Raw genomic sequence first — 17859 nt, 5'->3', positions numbered from 1 at the left:
GACAGATCTCACATTTTGACGTTGCTCTCTCCCGGCACGACACCCCTGTCTCCTCTACCACTACTGCAGTGGGCAGTCTGTCTTGCTGATGGTGGATTCTGCTCCGTACAAACTCAGGACCCTGTCATACAGGGCTTCCTAATCTGAGTCTGAAGACAATGAAGAGAGGAGGATGATCTTTGTCTTTGATGGCTCCTTTGTGGTGGCATCTTTACAATGTTCCTGCAGCAGGGCCTCAAGCAAGGGCGTAAGTTTGGCATGGACGGAAGGGACATGTCCCCACCAATATCCAGCGATTATTGAATTGTCCCCACCAATAATTTGATCTCTTCGAGTAAAAAAAAAAAAAAAAAAAAACAATAGAAAGAAAAAAAACGATCTGTCAACATTCACCCAGCGGTGCAGAAAGAGTTAAATTACGTTCTTTACTGGAGTCCTAAGTCATGTGACAAATATAGCCAATGTGATTGGCTTTGCCTTTTCAGGGAGCTCTGAGTCAAAGTCGTGCATAAAGTAGGGTTAGGTTAACATGAGTGCAAATGGTTGTTCAATGTTCATTCAAAGAGATATTTTTTTGAGTGTTTTATTGTCATGACTGTATTTGAAGCCATTTTTATTTTTGTATGATACCTGATTTATATGGAATATGGCTGAGGGAAAGCCTAAAATACTTAGTCAATTGTTTAATAGTAATTTAAACTAGAGATGGCACGATACCACTTTTTTATGTCCGATACCGATACCGATATCATAAATTTGGATATCTGCCGATACCGATATGAATCCGATATAGTGTGTTTTTTAATCAATAAAACTTTTTAATATCTTGCTGCATTTTGTATAAGTTCATACTCAAGTTTAAATAAACAACAACACTAAAGCTATTCTGTTATACCTGCATATAAAAAATACACTGCACCCAAAATATTTCATAGTTCAGCAATACTGATCAATCTAATAAACTTAAACCTACTCCATCCTCCCTATTCTGGTATTCTAAAGAGTACTTAGCAGAAATATTAAGCAACCTAACTAATAGGGTTGCAAACTCCCAGCAAAAAAAAAGGGAACCCCCCCCCACCCTCCACCTCATGATGCTTAATCGATGTAATCAACTTTAATCTGATGCAGGGTGAAAAAAAATGCACAGAAACAAATTATTTTTCAAGAATAATTAAATAGATTCAACATCTTTCTTCAACAGAATTGCAAACTGCACAGATGGTACTTTCCCAAAGGAAAAAGTACTATAGCTTACTAGGGTATATTAGACTTAATAGTTACTATATACAGTAATGGACTTCTATACATTTTACATCAGATTAAAACTGTGGGTGTAAGATTCAGATAATTATTTATTAAAAGCTAGACAAATGAGAATAAGAAAGAAAAGTATGTCTCTGTGCCCCCTTTTCCCTGTTAATGCCCTATCGGCCCCCCTGGCTAAACTGTGCTAGATCCGCCCCTGCACAGTTACCAGCCGTCAGCTACTTAGAAAAGGATCCTGGTGTAGAAAGTAATATTAAATAAATTCTAACAACAGCTTATTAAGGTGAAAGGTGCTGCTGTTGTTCCGCCGCTGGTTTCCTCTTTCTGGTGCCAGTGGGCCAAAAACAAAGAAGAGAGACGGACTCGCGACAGAAAAGCCGATCAGCTGATCATTAAGCAGTTTTACGATTGAAGTAGCAGCAGGAGAGGGAGAGAGAGAGGCCGTCGCTCCATATATCGGTTGTTAAGCTTAACGTGGGAATGCTTTACAAACATTCAGAGATGAACTTACACACTTGCTTTACTTCTCTCTGGGATAACTTCCTCGGAGATGAAATGCTGGATTGCTAGGGAGGCTACAAATACACACAGCCGCTCTATCACATGACGCACACTGCTCCGAGGTGCTACGGTTATGAGGCGAGTTACGCCGTGTCGCAAGTTTTGTGAGGTGTTTTTTTTTATATTAAATGGATCGGATTACATTTTTTATTTCTCGCCGATATCCGATCCAGTAATTTAGGTCAGTATCGGACCGATACCGATACGTAATATCGGATCGGTCCATCTCTAATTTAAACAGACATGGGGATTCTGACGAAGCACTTTCAGAGATGACAGAGTGTGGCATGCACCAAGACCCACGTAGTCAAAGGGTGGCTGTGTTTTGTTTGTTTTGTTTTGTTTGTTTGTCCCCCCACATTTTGGTTTTGTATTCTCTACTATTCTGCTCTTATGCTAATTCAATTTTTATGCAATGTGATCTGTATTTACAGCGGACTGTAGTGTTCTAAAAATTCAATAAAATATTAATCACAAAAAATGTAGTTCACTAAAAAAACCTCATCTTGTTAAATTAATAGCACTGACCATCCAAAAATACCAAAAGAAATAACTTAATATTTAACATTCATGTGCTTTGATTCTTCACTGCATGTTGTTTTCAGATGTTCATTCAGCAGCGTCTTTCACAGTGAGTCTTGACAGAGTGCAACACTTCACCTCTGACTCTGTCTCACTGACCTGTGAGGAAAACTCTGCCGAGAGTGAGGAGCTTTCCTGACAATGGCCGTCTGAACTGTTCTAACTGCATACAAAATCAACACATCAAAGTCACATACTGCAGTGTACTGGTGTGAATCTGAATCAGGAGTTTCACCAATGCAGTCAACATCACTGTACATGGTATGTTAATGATTGCCCCAATAACGTGACAAGCCTATTACATCTGTTTTAGGATGAAAGGTGAGACCTTGGACAGATGAAGATTGAAATAAAAGAGTATAAACCCATCATTTTGTGGTCAGAGCTTGTTAAAGGTGTTAGTTCTGTTGAAAAAGGAAGGAAGCAGAGAGAAGGAGTAAAAAAACCCTCTTTGTTTCCTTCACAGCTCTTTGGTATCTGCTGTGCTGCTGCTTCACTGTCTTTACAGAAAGTTGTAGAAGTTCTCAGACGTGTCACTGCTGGATGTGAGGATGGGAGCCACTTTGCTCTGTGAGCTGGGCCTATTCTGTGAGTGCATTACTGACTTCTATAGTTTGATTCATACTGATCTATAAACATGTTTTAGTAAGAAGAACAGAGCATCAGTCATTTGTACCATTTCAGGTCATGTGATCAGAGGACTCTCATGTTTGTTACCAACATGGTTGTTTGTAGACTGGATTAGATTTTAGTGCAGTGACTCAGATCAGAGTGGAGCTGGTTTAGTTTATCTATGAAAGGTTTGTTTCTCCATCAGTGATAATTTGATGTATTTTACATCTTAATATAAAATCTCACAAATCATAGTAGAAACTAGTAAACCCACAATGTTTTATTTATGAGATATTTGAGTGTCTATGGAGCTTGGACAGAAGATTTACTACTTCTTTGAGTTTTGTGAAGCTGTGTCACCTCTCATCTGAGAAGTTTCTACAGTTCTAAAACCAAAAGATGGAGAATGCAGGTATTTAAACCCTAGTGGTCTTAAAGGGTTGAGGTTTTCAGTACTCTTGGGAGCTGCAAATGGTCCAGTTCTCCCCAATCCATCTCTCTCTGCCTGTTGTTGCAGCTTCCCACCCCCATGATCAAGTACATTTCATGACTAACATTCAGACTCCACAGCCTGTCTCTCTCTCTTTCTCGATCTTTCACACACACTTACACAGGGCTGGACTGGGACAAAACAATTGGTCCGGGCTTTTTGACTAGAGACCGGCCCACCAGGTATTAAAGCCATAAAGCCTTTGAATGAAAACAGATGCTGTTGTGACAGTGATGTACACTGTCTTGTTGGTATATAAATGATTTCTATACATTTTACACACAGTACTGGTACAGAATCTGGAAAATGTGGGAAAATACTGGCATCATATACAGTGCTTATTTCTGAAGAAATCATGATGGGACCCTGAAAAAAAATTGCTACATACAATAATGGATTTCTATGCATTTTACATCAGATAAAAACTTTGGTTGCAAGATTCAGAAAATTATTTAATAACAGCCAGACATTTTAAATGAGATCATAAAGAAAAGTATTTCTTTGTGCCCCCCTTTCCCTGTTAATGCCCTACCTGGCCCTCTGGCAAAAAGTTGCTAAATCCGCCCCTGCACAGTTACCTGTCAGCTACATAAAAAAAGGATGCTGGTGTTATTTGTCTCTCAGAAACAGTTCATAACTTCCCTTCAAGTCATTCATGTCACCTAAAAGGTAAACCTGTTTCTACATCACCTGTTCAGCTCTGATGATTCAGTAAGGACATCTCCTGGTTTCATCTTCATGTTTCCCTCTCACCAGATAACCAAACCGACATCATGACCAGCAGCTTTTACAGCTGTGGCTCCAGCAAACATCAGCTGATACTAGAAATTAATATTAAATAAATGCTAACAACAACTGATCAAGCTCAAACGTGCTGCTGTTGTTTAGCGCGACATCTGCTGGTTTCTTCTTTCTGGCGCAAAGTGGGCGATAGATAAACAAGAGAGAAAAGCCGATCAGCTGATCATTGATCAGTTTCATGATTGAAGTAGAAACAGGAGAAATTTGTAGAAAACTGTAGAAAATTCACAGCTGGACTTGAAAAAGCAAAATGTGTTTGACAAAAAAAACATTGTGTTTCTGACTGCAAAGACTTTCAGACAGGACAGGATTAAAAAAAAAAAAAAAAAAAAAAAGGAAAACCTCTGGTGTTAATGACCTACACTGTTGTTCCCACCTTGGCTCATGTGATGAGGCACATGATCAATAATGAGTTAATGGCCTTCCTAAGTAATACAACCACTAGGGTTTAAATACCTGGGATTCTCCATCATTTAGTTTTAGAACTGAAGAAGCTTCTCAGCAGAGATACAAATGATCTTCAAGAAACGTAAAGAATTGCAGTCACTTTCTCACAAAGCTCCTTAGACACTCAAATATGGCATAAATACACTATCATGACTAGGGATGGGTACCGGTGTCCGGTGCCATGATGGCACTGGTTCTGACATAAACGGTAGTAACCAGACCGAAAAGCAGCGCACATTTCGGTGCTTTATTTTTTATTTCCTGACCAACAACATTAGGAGTACTCGATCCCTCCTCTGTGATGTCCATCACTGCGACTAGAATACAACAAAAATGCAATATTTGTTCCTTAAAAAAAATTGTAGAAAGAACAACAATAAATCACAAATGTGCAGCGCTGAAACTGGCCCCACGTCGCCGAGTGGAGTCCACCGTCCAACCAGTTGATTGACGGCTCACGGCACCAATGTAACTCCGCTCAGTCTCTATCTCCGGTGCTGTAAGAGTAAAACTCTCTGGACTCGAGATGGGTAGAGCTCAGACGTGGTTTATTCCCCTCTTGTGGGTCTCTGCAATAACATGGGATATGAATAACCATGGGTTTCAGGCAACAGCATTCCGCCCAAACACAGCAAAAGCTTCCTTGCTACTAACTGATAAACAAATGATCGTATAGTGGAACTCTTAGTTTTCTTAAAATAAATAAAAACCAAATATTGATTGAAAAATACAATGGCAACAAAACTTATTACGGAAAATAAAATAAAAATATTACTGTGTTAAGGGAAAATCTCCCAAATAGAAGGCTGCCAAAGTAAAACAGAGACACAGTGAGACAATATAATCAATCACATGTACATGGGTGAACGTCTCAGAAGAGAGTCACACAGTGTACTTCTTTATTCGTGCATTTATAGTCACTGGTGACAACAGTGAATACGTCTATTCATAGGAAGAGGAATGTTAGTGCGTAGGGAGTGAAGATAAGAGTGGTTGAGGTGTATGTGTGTGTGTTGTGAGATTCAGAAGGACGCAGCCCTTCTTCTTGTTAGAGAGCGCAGATAAAAGTGTCCAGCTCTCCTCTTCCTGCTTGTTCAGCTATTATCGCTGTGAGAAAGAATTTATAAAACAGCCTTGTAGTGGACAACAGTCTAAGTCATCAAAAGGTCAACATAGAGTATTCTATCATATGCAAACTTATATCATTAAAAGCTTATACTGACTACAATTTTCCATTGACATTCCCTCCTGTTGTCAGTATAACTTTCAAGTGAGATATCAGTATGTAACATCTTGTTGTACAGTTTCTATCACACCATCATTAATCACACAAAGTCTTCATGTTCCAACAGGTCGGGGTCATCATCATCATCATCATCAGTCACGGCTATGTATGCAGCAACAGTGGAAACAATTATACAGTTAATCATGAGTTTTAGACATGGCAGGATACATGTTACAAAGACACAAAATAAAAGTAAAAATACAAATAGGAATAAATAAGAATATAAAGGAATTGCAAGTATTTCAAGTATTGAAGTCTATTGCACCGTTGGTTTTTAACAAAAAGTATTGCACAGTGAAAAGGCAGTAGTAGTCTTTTTAGCAGCTGTAGCCAGGAGCCAGTGTAAAGCCAAGAAAACCAGTCACTTCTATTACTTACATAGTCCTGATTTTGGGCCTGCTGAATCCGTTTCAAGGCGTTCAGGGCATCAGTCATGTTTGATGAGTGTACATTGTCTGGTGTGTGTAGATGTGTATGTTGGTGTGTTTATCACTTTCCTGTTCTGGCGTTTTGGGTAAACCACGGCCTGAAGCGTGCCCTGGGGTCCTGCCCTCCTCCTTTTCAGTCCGGTTGCGACCATTGCTGCTGCTGCTCAAAGTTCAGTCTGTCCTGGCCCCAATTGGGGCAGTCCTTTCTCCAGTGTCCATGCTCACCACAGGTGAAACCTGCATCTTCTTCTGTGTTTTGTCCATTCTGAGGTGCCTTTTGACCTCAGTTGCTCCTCCTGTCTCTGGCACGCCCTTTCTTCTGCTGCCCGATCATCCGGGTGGCAGTATGAAGTAGGCACGTTGTCCACACAGCCAGGCCATTCCCTGCACCCAGTAGGTGCCGTTGCTGGGCGCGGACGTGTTTACAGGTGCGCCCTCTCCGTTGGCTGCGGTTTGGTTACAGTTGGTGGTGTTGCCTAGGGGTCTGTTACCGTTGTCTTGTCGGTAGCACATGGAGTGGTTCTTCCCTGGGGTTTGGTCCAAGAACACTGGGAAGTGAATGGACGTGTTCCGATTCGTCACGTTGAAGTTGATCCAGAAGAGCCGATCACACGTTCCGTTGTCAAGTCCAGCGTTTTCGACGGTGATTACCTCGTATCGGGGTGGTCCCTGGAAGATACTAAGAAGGTTAAGTGAATAGATGATAGAGCTTGTCTCATCAATGATGATTTTCTTATGTTGATAGCCAATGCCTGCGAAGCTGGCGGCACGTTTGGCTTGTGTTCTGTTCTTTATTGTCCTCGAAAAGTGCGAGGAGTCCTGCTAGGAGCAGGAGGACAGCTGCTAGGATGGCGAGTGTCTTCATGACAGCCAAACACACCTAGATCCTCGGGTGAGTAGACTACTGGCGAGAAGTAGAGGGCGGGATATACCCAATCAGCCCTCTCTTCACCAGGTAGATCACCAGAAGGTAGGGGTGCTGGAGTCTGAGTCTAGGCTGTCACTCACTTTCTTGCAGTGGCTTTGGTGAATCCAAGATGGTCTTTCTGCTATCTTACAGGCGGTTGGTGGTGATAAGCACTTGGTATGGGCCTTCCCAGCGGGGCGAGCTCCAATTCTTTCTATGGAGAACTCGAATCAGGACCCAATCACCTGGCTTCAACCTGCAAGATACTGGAGAAGATTCAGAAGGCAGTTTATTGTTCAAAACAATATCTTTGTTTTCTAGTAGCTTCGACATCCATTCTGCTAGTGTGGTCTCTCTGATTGATTTATCTAAAGGTTCACTTGTGATTGGCAGTGGAAATGGTCTGCCATGAATGATTTCAAAAGGCGTAAGTTTTTGTGAACCTTGTGTTAATCTCATCCACATTTTTACTAGGCCTATGCACTCTGGCCACGGCCTTCCTGTTTCTTCCATACATTTTCAAAGTCTCTTTTTATTGTGCCGTTAGTTCTTTCCGCTAATCCTGCACTTTGCGGGTGATAAGCACAGTGATTTTGATGCTGAATCCTAGTGCTTCAGAGACTTTGCTGATTACCTCATTGACAAAGTGTGTCCCATTATCTGATCTTATCAGAGTGGGGATGCCATATGTTGGATAAAATGGTTACATAAGCATTTTGCTGAAGTTTCGAAATTTAGAGTGTAAAAGTGTTTTGGAGATTATATCTCCTATCCCTCCTGCTGACGCATGGAGAGTAACTCCATGCGTCACTAAGGCTGCTGTTTTGTGTAGAGATTTTGGAAGTATTGGTTTTCTTTCACAAATCATCAAGTCATCTCTTAGTTTCGCTCCGCATTTCAGCCATTTCTTTTGCTCAGCTGTGGGAGCTGCTTTTTGTTCATCCTTTGTCAGTAAAATTGTTTCCCTTTGTAATTTCATAGTCATTCTTCTGATGTGCTGCACACTTGCAAACTGCTAAATGTCGCATCACATGAGGAGTTTCCTCCCGTGTAAACAGATGTGTGCCATGATAAAACCTTCTCCACACACTAGAAACAAAAAACTAATTTCAACCGTTGTTACATCTTATTCACTTATTTTATAATACAGTTATTTGTCAAATCTAATATCAATCAACTAATTTGCATATCAGCTTATAATGCGCTAAGTTGACAGGTCAACAGAAATGCACGTTCAAAAGATTATCACAAAAGAGAATTTCCTCCATACAGTAAATTACTTGTGTTGCATCAATCAAGCAGAAAGCATCTCACAATTTATTGTATTACCAACTAAATTTATTGTCTGATTACTGCTTGGTCATACCAGACTCTCTCTGTGTCTTTATTTTTCCTTCTCTGTTTTCACAAACGTTTCACCTATTGTCCTGCAAGCTGGAGAGTTAAATGTCAGTAGTGGGTAAATTCAGCAGTTGATAACAAACCTATTAAGTTTTTTCCTGTTTTAGCACCAATGTGAGATATAGAGGCGCACATATAGTGTGTGCTCTAGTGTAAGCTGCTCTTCATTGCATGTATGTGTGTTAGTACGCTTGCATGCAGGGCCTCTGGGCCTGTCTCACCCAAAAGGGCATTTTCTTAACAGTTGCCTTTCACTCGCGCGTGTGTTAAGAAAGGCAAATGTGCTTGTAGCAGTTGTGAGATTATTATGCTGTCATATATTACATTATACCTGTAATCAAAATGAGTGAATCATGATACTGCTGGAGGCCACATCATACTTCTTAGTTAAAAGAATGTGAAAATCATTAGATCTATTAGATAGGTTTGTATTATCCTATACTGCTGATTCACTGCTTATTTACTGTGAGTGAGTTACACTGTTTCATGACATTTCATACTGCCGAGTTATGAAGAGAATATTGTATTCAGAGAGTAGGGGCCTCTCTCTGTTTTTTTCTTCTTTGTGATAGTAAAGAGAACAGAGCACATGCCACGGGAGCGTCACCCCCACCCTTGGTGGAAGCAGAAAAACAGGGAGCCAAGGTCATAACTCAGGCTCACAAAGAGTCAGAAAGAATATGAATGCTTAGTTTGTGGCTGTGGCGCATTTTGTATAGCTTCTTTTCTTTGTTTAGTAGCTTTCTGCCTTCACCTGAGGGTGTGCCCTAAGCATGTGACTTCAGGTCTCCATAATTGGAGTTTATTTAAAGATAAATAAGATGATTTCATTTATTGCTCGCAGATCATGCACTAAATGGTATTTTGCAGTATTAGCTGTCTTCACCACTTAAATAAAACATCACTCTTTGTTTTATTATTATTATTACTATTATTTTAAATTCTCCTTTCTCAAAAACAGAAAATGAAATTGTAGTTGTTCTTTGCTGAGAAACACAAAACCTCCCTTTCCCCCCTTTTTTTCAAAACAAGAAACTAAGTTTTAACTTTTCAGCCTTGTCACATAAAACAAAACAGACAACCCAGCTCTCAGCTGGCTCTGAACTTATCATCATCAAGGACACATGGTGAGAGCTACTTCAGAAGTTACAGTGCTCATCACTCAAGCAACATTTAAAAAAAGGAACAAAAAACAAAACTCAGCACACTACACAGAGAACAACAACAAGACACAACTGAAGGTGTTGTTCTTGTTTGTTCTCCTTGAATTTTAGAATAAAGTTATTACATCTGCATTAGTAAATCATATGCCTAATCATTATGTGCCACTGTGATCCACAAGTATGATCACAAATTTATTTTCCAAACTTACTAAGCAAACAAACAAAAATAAAACAAGTTGCCTATGGCATCATCAAGGCTTTGCATTCATATTAATTGAGTGTAAGCTGCTTTCTTCATCTCCTATATCATTGTACTGAGTTTGAGCAAACCTTAAGCTTGAATCAGACTACTTTTAACAATCTTCCACCTCACATCATAACTGACTGAGGTGCCTCTTAATATTAATATTATGTTATTATTAATGTTATTATCTTTTTATATAACAGCAATAGTATATTACAATATTTTATTTATATTTTATTTTGCATCCATCGAGGGATGGGGGTGATCTGCAGTTTCACCCCCCCCCAAGCTGGAGACATTTTCCTTTTCACACACTTTCCTTGGCTGAACAATGACAAAACCTTAATATACCTTATACATCTCTCTATTTCATTTAATATGTGTTTGTGTGAGTTATGTATTTTCTTTCATTCTATTCATTCTGGGCATGGTCTTCATCCTAACTATGTTTCATTGTTAAACCTTCTGTTAATGATTTCACACTGGTGTGCCCTGATGCAGATTTAACTATCAAGGTATCACTTGAGTACTTTAAGCTTTTGGGCTTTTGGTTTAATACTGTTTTGCATGCTCCAGTATCACAAAGCATGGTCATTGGTTGACCGTTGACATGGATGGTTACTGTGGGCTTATGCTCAGATCCTAGGAGTAACTGTTCTATATTGAAGATTTCAGTTTCTCCCTCCCCTTCCCGTTCTAGTCACTTACTCTGGTCTTCACTTCTATTCCTGCAATCTCTTCCAAAATGCCCTTCTTTTCCGCAGTTATAACAACGGTTATCTCTATCATTCCTGTCCCTTCTTTCTTCCTTAAAACCTACATTTCTCCTTCTTTTATTGCCTTAAAAATGATGTAGCTCTTGAGAGCCATTTTATTTTCTTTTTTGGATCTTTTTCAGTATTTATTTCTGCCTGTAAGGTTTCATTTAGTTTTGTTAAAGCGGAGGGGCTACACTTTCCCTCCCATGTCGGGCATTTTGTTTTCTTAGGATTTCTCCATCTACATGCACTAATTTGTCCGGCACCTGGACATTTCTTTTCTAACCACTGCTCGTCAGCAGTGAGTTTTGTTGTTTTATTACCCATTATTAGTTTATGCTTCTTTTAGCGCTTAGTAATACACACACACACCTGCGGCGCTTTCACTGGCACGAGAACAGAGAGAGGTGGCTGACACGCCCTTCTACTTTTGAGCTATTCTCAAAAGCGGTGTCGACTTTATGTGATAAGACACGACCTTCCTCTCAGTTCACCAGTACTTCAGCAACCAACAGTAAACAAATCAGTGGAATAGTTCAGCCTCCTTATTGTGCTGTAAAAATCAACTTATTCCACCACAAAAATAGACAATAAAAGACAGACAGTTTCAACACGCGTTCACGCTACCAGCCTCTTAAGGCGAGCGTAGTGCTTCTAGCCACTGTGGGCGAGCTAGGCCTATTTTACCCTTTCGGGGAGCTACCAATCACTTATGACGAGCTCAATCTTTATTTTACTGCTTCCAACCCTCTGCGGGCGAGCTGACTACCAGTCCTCAAGACGAGCTTAATGCTTCCAGTCTCTCTTGGACGAGTCTATTTTCTTTTAAGTTTCGTTTTTGCGCAAACCTTTATTATCTCAAAGTAGTCTGTCTTACCTTGGCGCTGGTTTCTTCAGATGCACCTGATCAGCCCCCGACGGTGCGGACCGCTTGTAAAACGTTGACCAAGACCCGAATTCACGCTCTTGGGTTTTATCACACACCTAGTGCGTGAGTGTAGAGAGTTGAAAATAGCTTTCTAGTAAAATCTGGTATCAGAAATAAACTGGGGAAAACAGCCCCCCCTAAAGGTTTTTGTTATGATTGTATTTGTGTACCTGTCAGTTTACAATGCTATTCTGCATCCAGCCGCTAGAGGGCGCATTACGCGCAGTGGTATCGAGTAGCGTTTTGGGGCACAGAGGAAGAATAAACCTTCCTGTTGTGAAACTGACATCAGCTCAACGTGTGTCCCGTTTTCTATTCTTTATCACAGGTTAGTAAATGCATTTAAATGAATGTATACTGCAGACCTTACAAACAGAGGATGTTGTTTATGTGGGTAATGAGCGCAACTCGCTAAAGAAATGGATTCGTTCTGAGTTGTGTCCGAATTGTGGGTTAAGGCTGCAGGCTAAATGATGCTAATGCTAGCGGACTGGGCTAATGTGGGATACTGAGTGTGTGTGGGGAAGCTAATCTGACCTGTGAGAGACTTCTGGACTGTGAACTCTTAATGTATTATGCACTCTGATAAATTGATTTGATACTATGTTTTATTCTTCTGGTTGATGTTGTGGTTACAAGAACAAGTTTGTGGTTTAATATGAAGACATTTATAGAATGTTATAAGGAAACTGTTTGATCAATGCTGACTGCATAGTAGTAGTGAACGCTGTTAAAGGAGCATTGCACTCTATATAGTTGTAGGTTGTATAAGAACAGTGAATATGTTTGTTTTATGTCAAAGACATTATTTTCTTGTAAAGAGTAAAATAGCTATATTAAAAAAACAGAAGTTATATTGTCAGTACAGTGGAAATACATTTCACATAAATAAGTTAGTGCTGAACGGGAAGTAAAATGTTTAAAAACGAGTTAATTTTATGATGTTTGTAAAGGTAGTTGAAAATGAAGTACAGAGTACACTATTGTGTTTTGTTTATCTTTGTAAAACAAGTGTGTTTATTGTGATACATTGTGAATCTGATATTGTCAATGGATTTGAGCAACATTTTGTTTATGTTTTGTCAAAGTTGTATTGAGAGATTTATACAGTCTCTAGCTCAGGGAACTGTGGCCATGTATGGTAAACTGGACTGAAGCATAAGGCCATTGCTTTGCAGTTAGTGTGGTGATACCTGAAGCTGTTCTAAGCTGTTGTGGAGAATAAACCTTCCTGTTGTGAAACTGACATCAGCTCAACGTGTGTCCCGTTTTCTATTCTTTATCACAGCACCACACGTTGTTGAACAGGAAACCAGTTGCCCCTCTGGTCATCATCTTAGGGAGGCAACATGAGCTGCCGGCAGACTTCAACGTGGGCTTCTCGCACCGACGGGACCTGGTGAGGCACCTTCTGTGAGAGCTGCTTTAAATAGGATGTCTCATCCGGCTCGAAGGACCAAGAAATGTTAAGGGAAAATCTCCCAAATAGAAGGCTGCCAAAGTAAAACAGAGACACAGTGAGACAATATAATCAATCACATGTACATGGGTGAACGTCTCAGAAGAGAGTCACACAGTGTACTTCTTTATTCGTGCATTTATAGTCACTGGTGACAACAGTGAATACGTCTATTCATAGGAAGAGGAATGTTAGTGCGTAGGGAGTGAAGATAAGAGTGGTTGAGGTGTATGTGTGTGTGTTGTGAGATTCAGAAGGACGCAGCCCTTCTTCTTGTTAGAGAGCGCAGATAAAAGTGTCCAGCTCTCCTCTTCCTGCTTGTTCAGCTATTATCGCTGTGAGAAAGAATTTATAAAACAGCCTTGTAGTGGACAACAGTCTAAGTCATCAAAAGGTCAACATAGAGTATTCTATCATATGCAAACTTATATCATTAAAAGCTTATACTGACTACAATTTTCCATTGACATACTGCATTGTGGTTTAGGTAAAAAAAACAGAGAAATTAATTCACTTAAATGCACATTCATGTGAAAATAAATAAACTTCCAGACCAAAGCCAAAATTTCCTTTCATGTACAATATTAAATGGAACAATGCTGCCATCTACTGGGCAAAACTTAATAAGCAGTGTTTCTTAACTAGGGATGGGTACCGGTGTCCGGTGCCATGATGGCACTGGTTCTGACATAAACGGTAGTAACCAGACCGAAAAGCAGCGCACATTTCGGTGCTTTATTTTTTATTTCCTGAGCCAATTCTAGCCAATCATTTTACGTTTCCGAGGATAGTAGGCGGGCCCAGGTACGTACGTATGCCCAAGGCGAAGCGGTCAAAAGTCTGGCTGTACTTCGCAGCAAAAGATGCAAACTCAGCTGCCTGCAACAAGTGCTTTAAGCTGATACAGTGATACTGTCAAAGGAGGTAACACCTCGAATCCAATGAAACACCTGGCGACGCGTAGCGTTTTTTTTAAAAGCCGAGAAATGCGCCGTGTTTGATAGCTTGCTGCGAGACCTCACACCGTGCACATCTACTGCGGGTGTGGTGCCTGTTATCGGACCTGGAGTTAGCAACATCCCCCAAAAACCCGAAGAGTAGAGTCCTGGCCCCTAGCCCTGCCAGCGTAGCAGAAATGATGAGGATGATGATGGCAGCAGCAGCCGTTCTTCTCTGCGTGAGTAGCTTAATGTTGTTTGTGTGTAATTTACGTTGAGTAGGCTAACCACGTTATTACATTAATGCATGTAAGGTGAACTAGCAAACACCGTCGTAGTTACATGCGGCTGTCTTCTTGTTTGATGGCAGATACTCCCTTCACCCTGGCCAAAAAGGCTAAAATGTATGAATGTGTGTGTGAATGGGTGAATGACTGGATATGTAAAGCGCTTTGGGGTCCTTAGGGACCATAAAAAGCGCTATATAAATACAGGCCATTTAAAATGACCAAAGAAAAAGTGGAAAACAGTTAAACATGAGAAGTTTTTGGACAAAGTTTGTGTTTTTTCCATTGTTTAAGCACTGCTTCCAACCAAGAGTGATGCCATATATGCCCTATAGCTGAAGAAAAGGCTTACATTGTTATCTTTTTACAAAAAACAGCTAAACATGAAAGGTTTTTGGACCAATTTTGTGTTCTCCATTCTTTAAGCACCGGTTTGAGCACCGTTTAAGCACTGGCACCATTTCAAAAGTACCGGTTTGGCACCGCTTTCGGATAAAACCTAAACGATACCCATCCCTAAACATGACATGTATGATTGACTACCTACACAGACATATATGAATGTTTTTAATTTGATCATGTCAGAAGTTTCTGTCTTTACTGTAGTGCTCTGTACGCTCCTCTGTACTGGACACGCTCAAGGTGACTGAACAGATTTCACTTTATTTAATTTTGTTTGAATTTAGTTGATAAAGATTCATCTCAAAGTACTGCATCAATCTGAATTACATTTCACTTATGTAGTATTTGTTATTATTATTATTTATTCATTATTCAATAAATGAACATTGTATGTCACAGATTGTGTCGTACATAAAGTGTTTCAGATTGCTAACTTCGTGGTTGTGTTGGATTCTAGATGCTGTGCTAACTATTGAACCCAGCTGGTCCAGTTTATTTTTCATCGGAGAGTATGTTACCTTCAAATGTGACATGAATGAAGGAAAAGACACTGACTGGGAATACAAAATCAACAAGGATGGTCAAGACTTTTTCTCCTACAGGATAAACAAAGACTACAAATTAAAAATGACATCTACAGGTGACAGTGGTGAATATCAGTGCTTTGGTCTCAGGATGAGCTCACGTGATACAAAGAAAAGTAATACTGTCTCTATATCTGTATTAGGTAAGTCTTCAGTGACCGACAGCATAAATGTATGATCCCTGTTCAAATACTCAACTGAATTATAAAATAGAGAACATTTAATTAAATTAGTCAATGAAACTTGAACTTGAACAAGGAAAAACACTGTAAAGTCAGTGCTTCAACACTCGCAGACTTGGCAATTTTTCAGTAGTACATGTTTGAGTTTTAACAACAGCAATCATGGATGAAATTTAATTTAATTAAATTACATTTCTGAAGGAAAAGAAGAAACATCAGAAGCTTCATAAAGTTAAAAGTGGTGATGTTTCTGTTATCTAAACCAAAAAACTGTGAACTGTATTAGTTTGCATTAACTGTGACATTCTCAGGCCAGAGAATGGACAGAAATGTATACTGTGTTTATTTAGAGAGCTACAAATATAAATTGTATTGTTTTTTAATGTTTTTATGTCATTATACTAAATTACACAGATTTATTTTTCTTCCTCTTTCATAACAGCAGATAAACCCAGAGCCACACTGACAGCAGGAACAACAACCATACCAGTAGGGGGCAGTGTGACACTGACCTGCTCTGTGCAGAACTCTGATGGATGGAAATATGAGTGGTTCACAAACCAAAGAACCTCTGAATTTCCAAACAGAGATCAACAAAACAGAGATATCAGAGTATCTCACGGAGGAATCTACAGCTGCAGAGGAACAAGAGGAAACCCAGTTTACTACACTGATATAAGTGATGATGTCATCATTAAGGAAACTCCTAAGTTCAGTAATTTAGTTTGAAATATACATTCACTCATGATTATCAAACATACAATGTTAAGTTTTCTGTGTTGATTTCATGTTTCTATTTGTATCTCAACTGTTAATGTGTGTAAACAGTTTCCATTAAAGTTGTTATAAAACAACAACCCAACTGGCCTCAGTTATTCAGAGGTGAGACGATCACTCTGACATGTGAGGTGCAGGAAGGAGGTGAAACCACTGAGTGGTTTTCTGAATGGAGAGGACCCGGGACACCCACACAGCTGATACCCTATAATGTTCTGAGATTTGTAGTTTCTGAGTACAGCAGTGGTGACTACATGTGTAAGAGTCGACGCGGTTATGACCGATATTCTTCAACAGAGTGGAGTGAACCCTTCACATTGTCAGTATCAAGTAAGTCATGTTTGTTGTGTGATCTCCATTTTACAAATGTTATAATGGTCAGCACAGGATGAATTCAATGGTATATGAAGCATGTTACATTGTTAGTCAGACAAAGAACTGCAGCTGATAGTAGCCTCATTGTAGACATATTGATGCATGCACAATCATCCAGGTAAGTAAGGTTTTCACACCTTGGCTCATGTGATTAGGTAGAGGATCATCAGGGGGTCCTTTTCTCCCTCTTTGGGGGGATACTCCCACTGGGTTTAAATCTGGGACTCTCGGCCATTTGACCTTAGAACTGAAGAAGCTTCTTGGATGAGAGGTGAAACGGGAGACAGACACTATCTCTACTTTCAAGATTAGGCTTAAAACTTTCCTTTTTGCTAAAGCATATAGTTAGGGCTGGACCAGGTGACCCTGAATCCTCCCTTAGTTATGCTGCAATAGACGTAGGCTGCCGGGGATTCCCATGATGCATTGAGTTTTTCCTTTCCAGTCACCTTTCTCACTCAGTATGTGTTAATAGACCTCTCTGCATCGAATCATATCTGTTATTAATCTCTGTCTCTCTTCCACAGCATGTCTTTATCCTGTTTTCCTTCTCTCACCCCAACCGGTCGCAGCAGATGGCCGCCCCTCCCTGAGCCTGGTTCTGCCGGAGGTTTCTTCCTGTTAAAAGGGAGATTTTCCTTCCCACTGTGGCCAAAGTGCTTGCTCATAGGGGGTCATATGATTGTTGGGTTTCTCTGTATTTATTATTGTGCGATCTACTGTACAATATAAAGCGCCTTGAGGCAACTTTTGTTGTGATTTGGCGCTATATAAATAAAACTGAATTGAATTGAAAAAACGTCTTCAAGCAACTTAAAGAAGTCCAGACGCTTTTCTTTCCAAGCTCCTTAGACTACAATGACCTGGATGACTGAGAACCTTCACAGACATACCTCAGTGGGCTGGTTTCAGTCATTATCCAAATATACTGTTTATAAGATTGGGGAAACCTGCAGTCAGCTGAGACTGAAGAAGTCAC

General features: G+C 40.0%; 1 protein-coding gene across 2 annotated transcripts; it reads left to right on the top strand.

Annotated features, from left to right (window-relative positions):
• The first annotated feature begins 2941 nt into the window (after window positions 1-2941).
• Window positions 2942-16791, top strand: LOC120436245 (B-cell receptor CD22-like). 2 transcript variants are annotated; one of them, XM_039606927.1, is made up of 4 exons: window positions 2942-3000; window positions 15167-15202; window positions 15420-15689; window positions 16171-16791. In XM_039606927.1, the coding sequence occupies exons 1-4, from the start codon at window positions 2964-2966 to the stop codon at window positions 16455-16457; spliced, it is 630 nt and encodes a 209-aa protein (XP_039462861.1). In that variant the 5' UTR covers window positions 2942-2963; the 3' UTR covers window positions 16458-16791. The 2 variants fall into 2 exon arrangements, 1 of the variants encoding a protein (XP_039462861.1); XR_005610271.1 differs by lacking the exon at window positions 2942-3000 and adding an exon at window positions 13141-13275.
• Window positions 16792-17859: the final 1068 nt, after the last annotated feature.

This window comes from Oreochromis aureus, linkage group 3 (genome assembly GCF_013358895.1).
Source record: "Oreochromis aureus strain Israel breed Guangdong linkage group 3, ZZ_aureus, whole genome shotgun sequence".
NCBI lineage: Eukaryota > Metazoa > Chordata > Actinopteri > Cichliformes > Cichlidae > Oreochromis > Oreochromis aureus.
The sequence above is the reverse complement of the archived record's forward strand: the minus strand, read 5'-3'. Positions and strand labels throughout refer to the sequence as shown.

What these genes read in the sequence shown, in the direction of transcription:
- LOC120436245 (XM_039606927.1), top strand. Translation starts at nt 2,964, where the DNA reads ATGGGAGCCACTTTGCTCTGTGAGCTGGGCCTATTCT. An exon ending in CTGTGAGCTGGGCCTATTCT is followed by an intron (nt 3,001 to 15,166) that starts GTGAGTGCATTA and finishes TCTTTACTGTAG; the next exon opens with TGCTCTGTACGCTCCTCTGT. An exon ending in CTGTACTGGACACGCTCAAG is followed by an intron (nt 15,203 to 15,419) that starts GTGACTGAACAG and finishes GTTGGATTCTAG; the next exon opens with ATGCTGTGCTAACTATTGAA.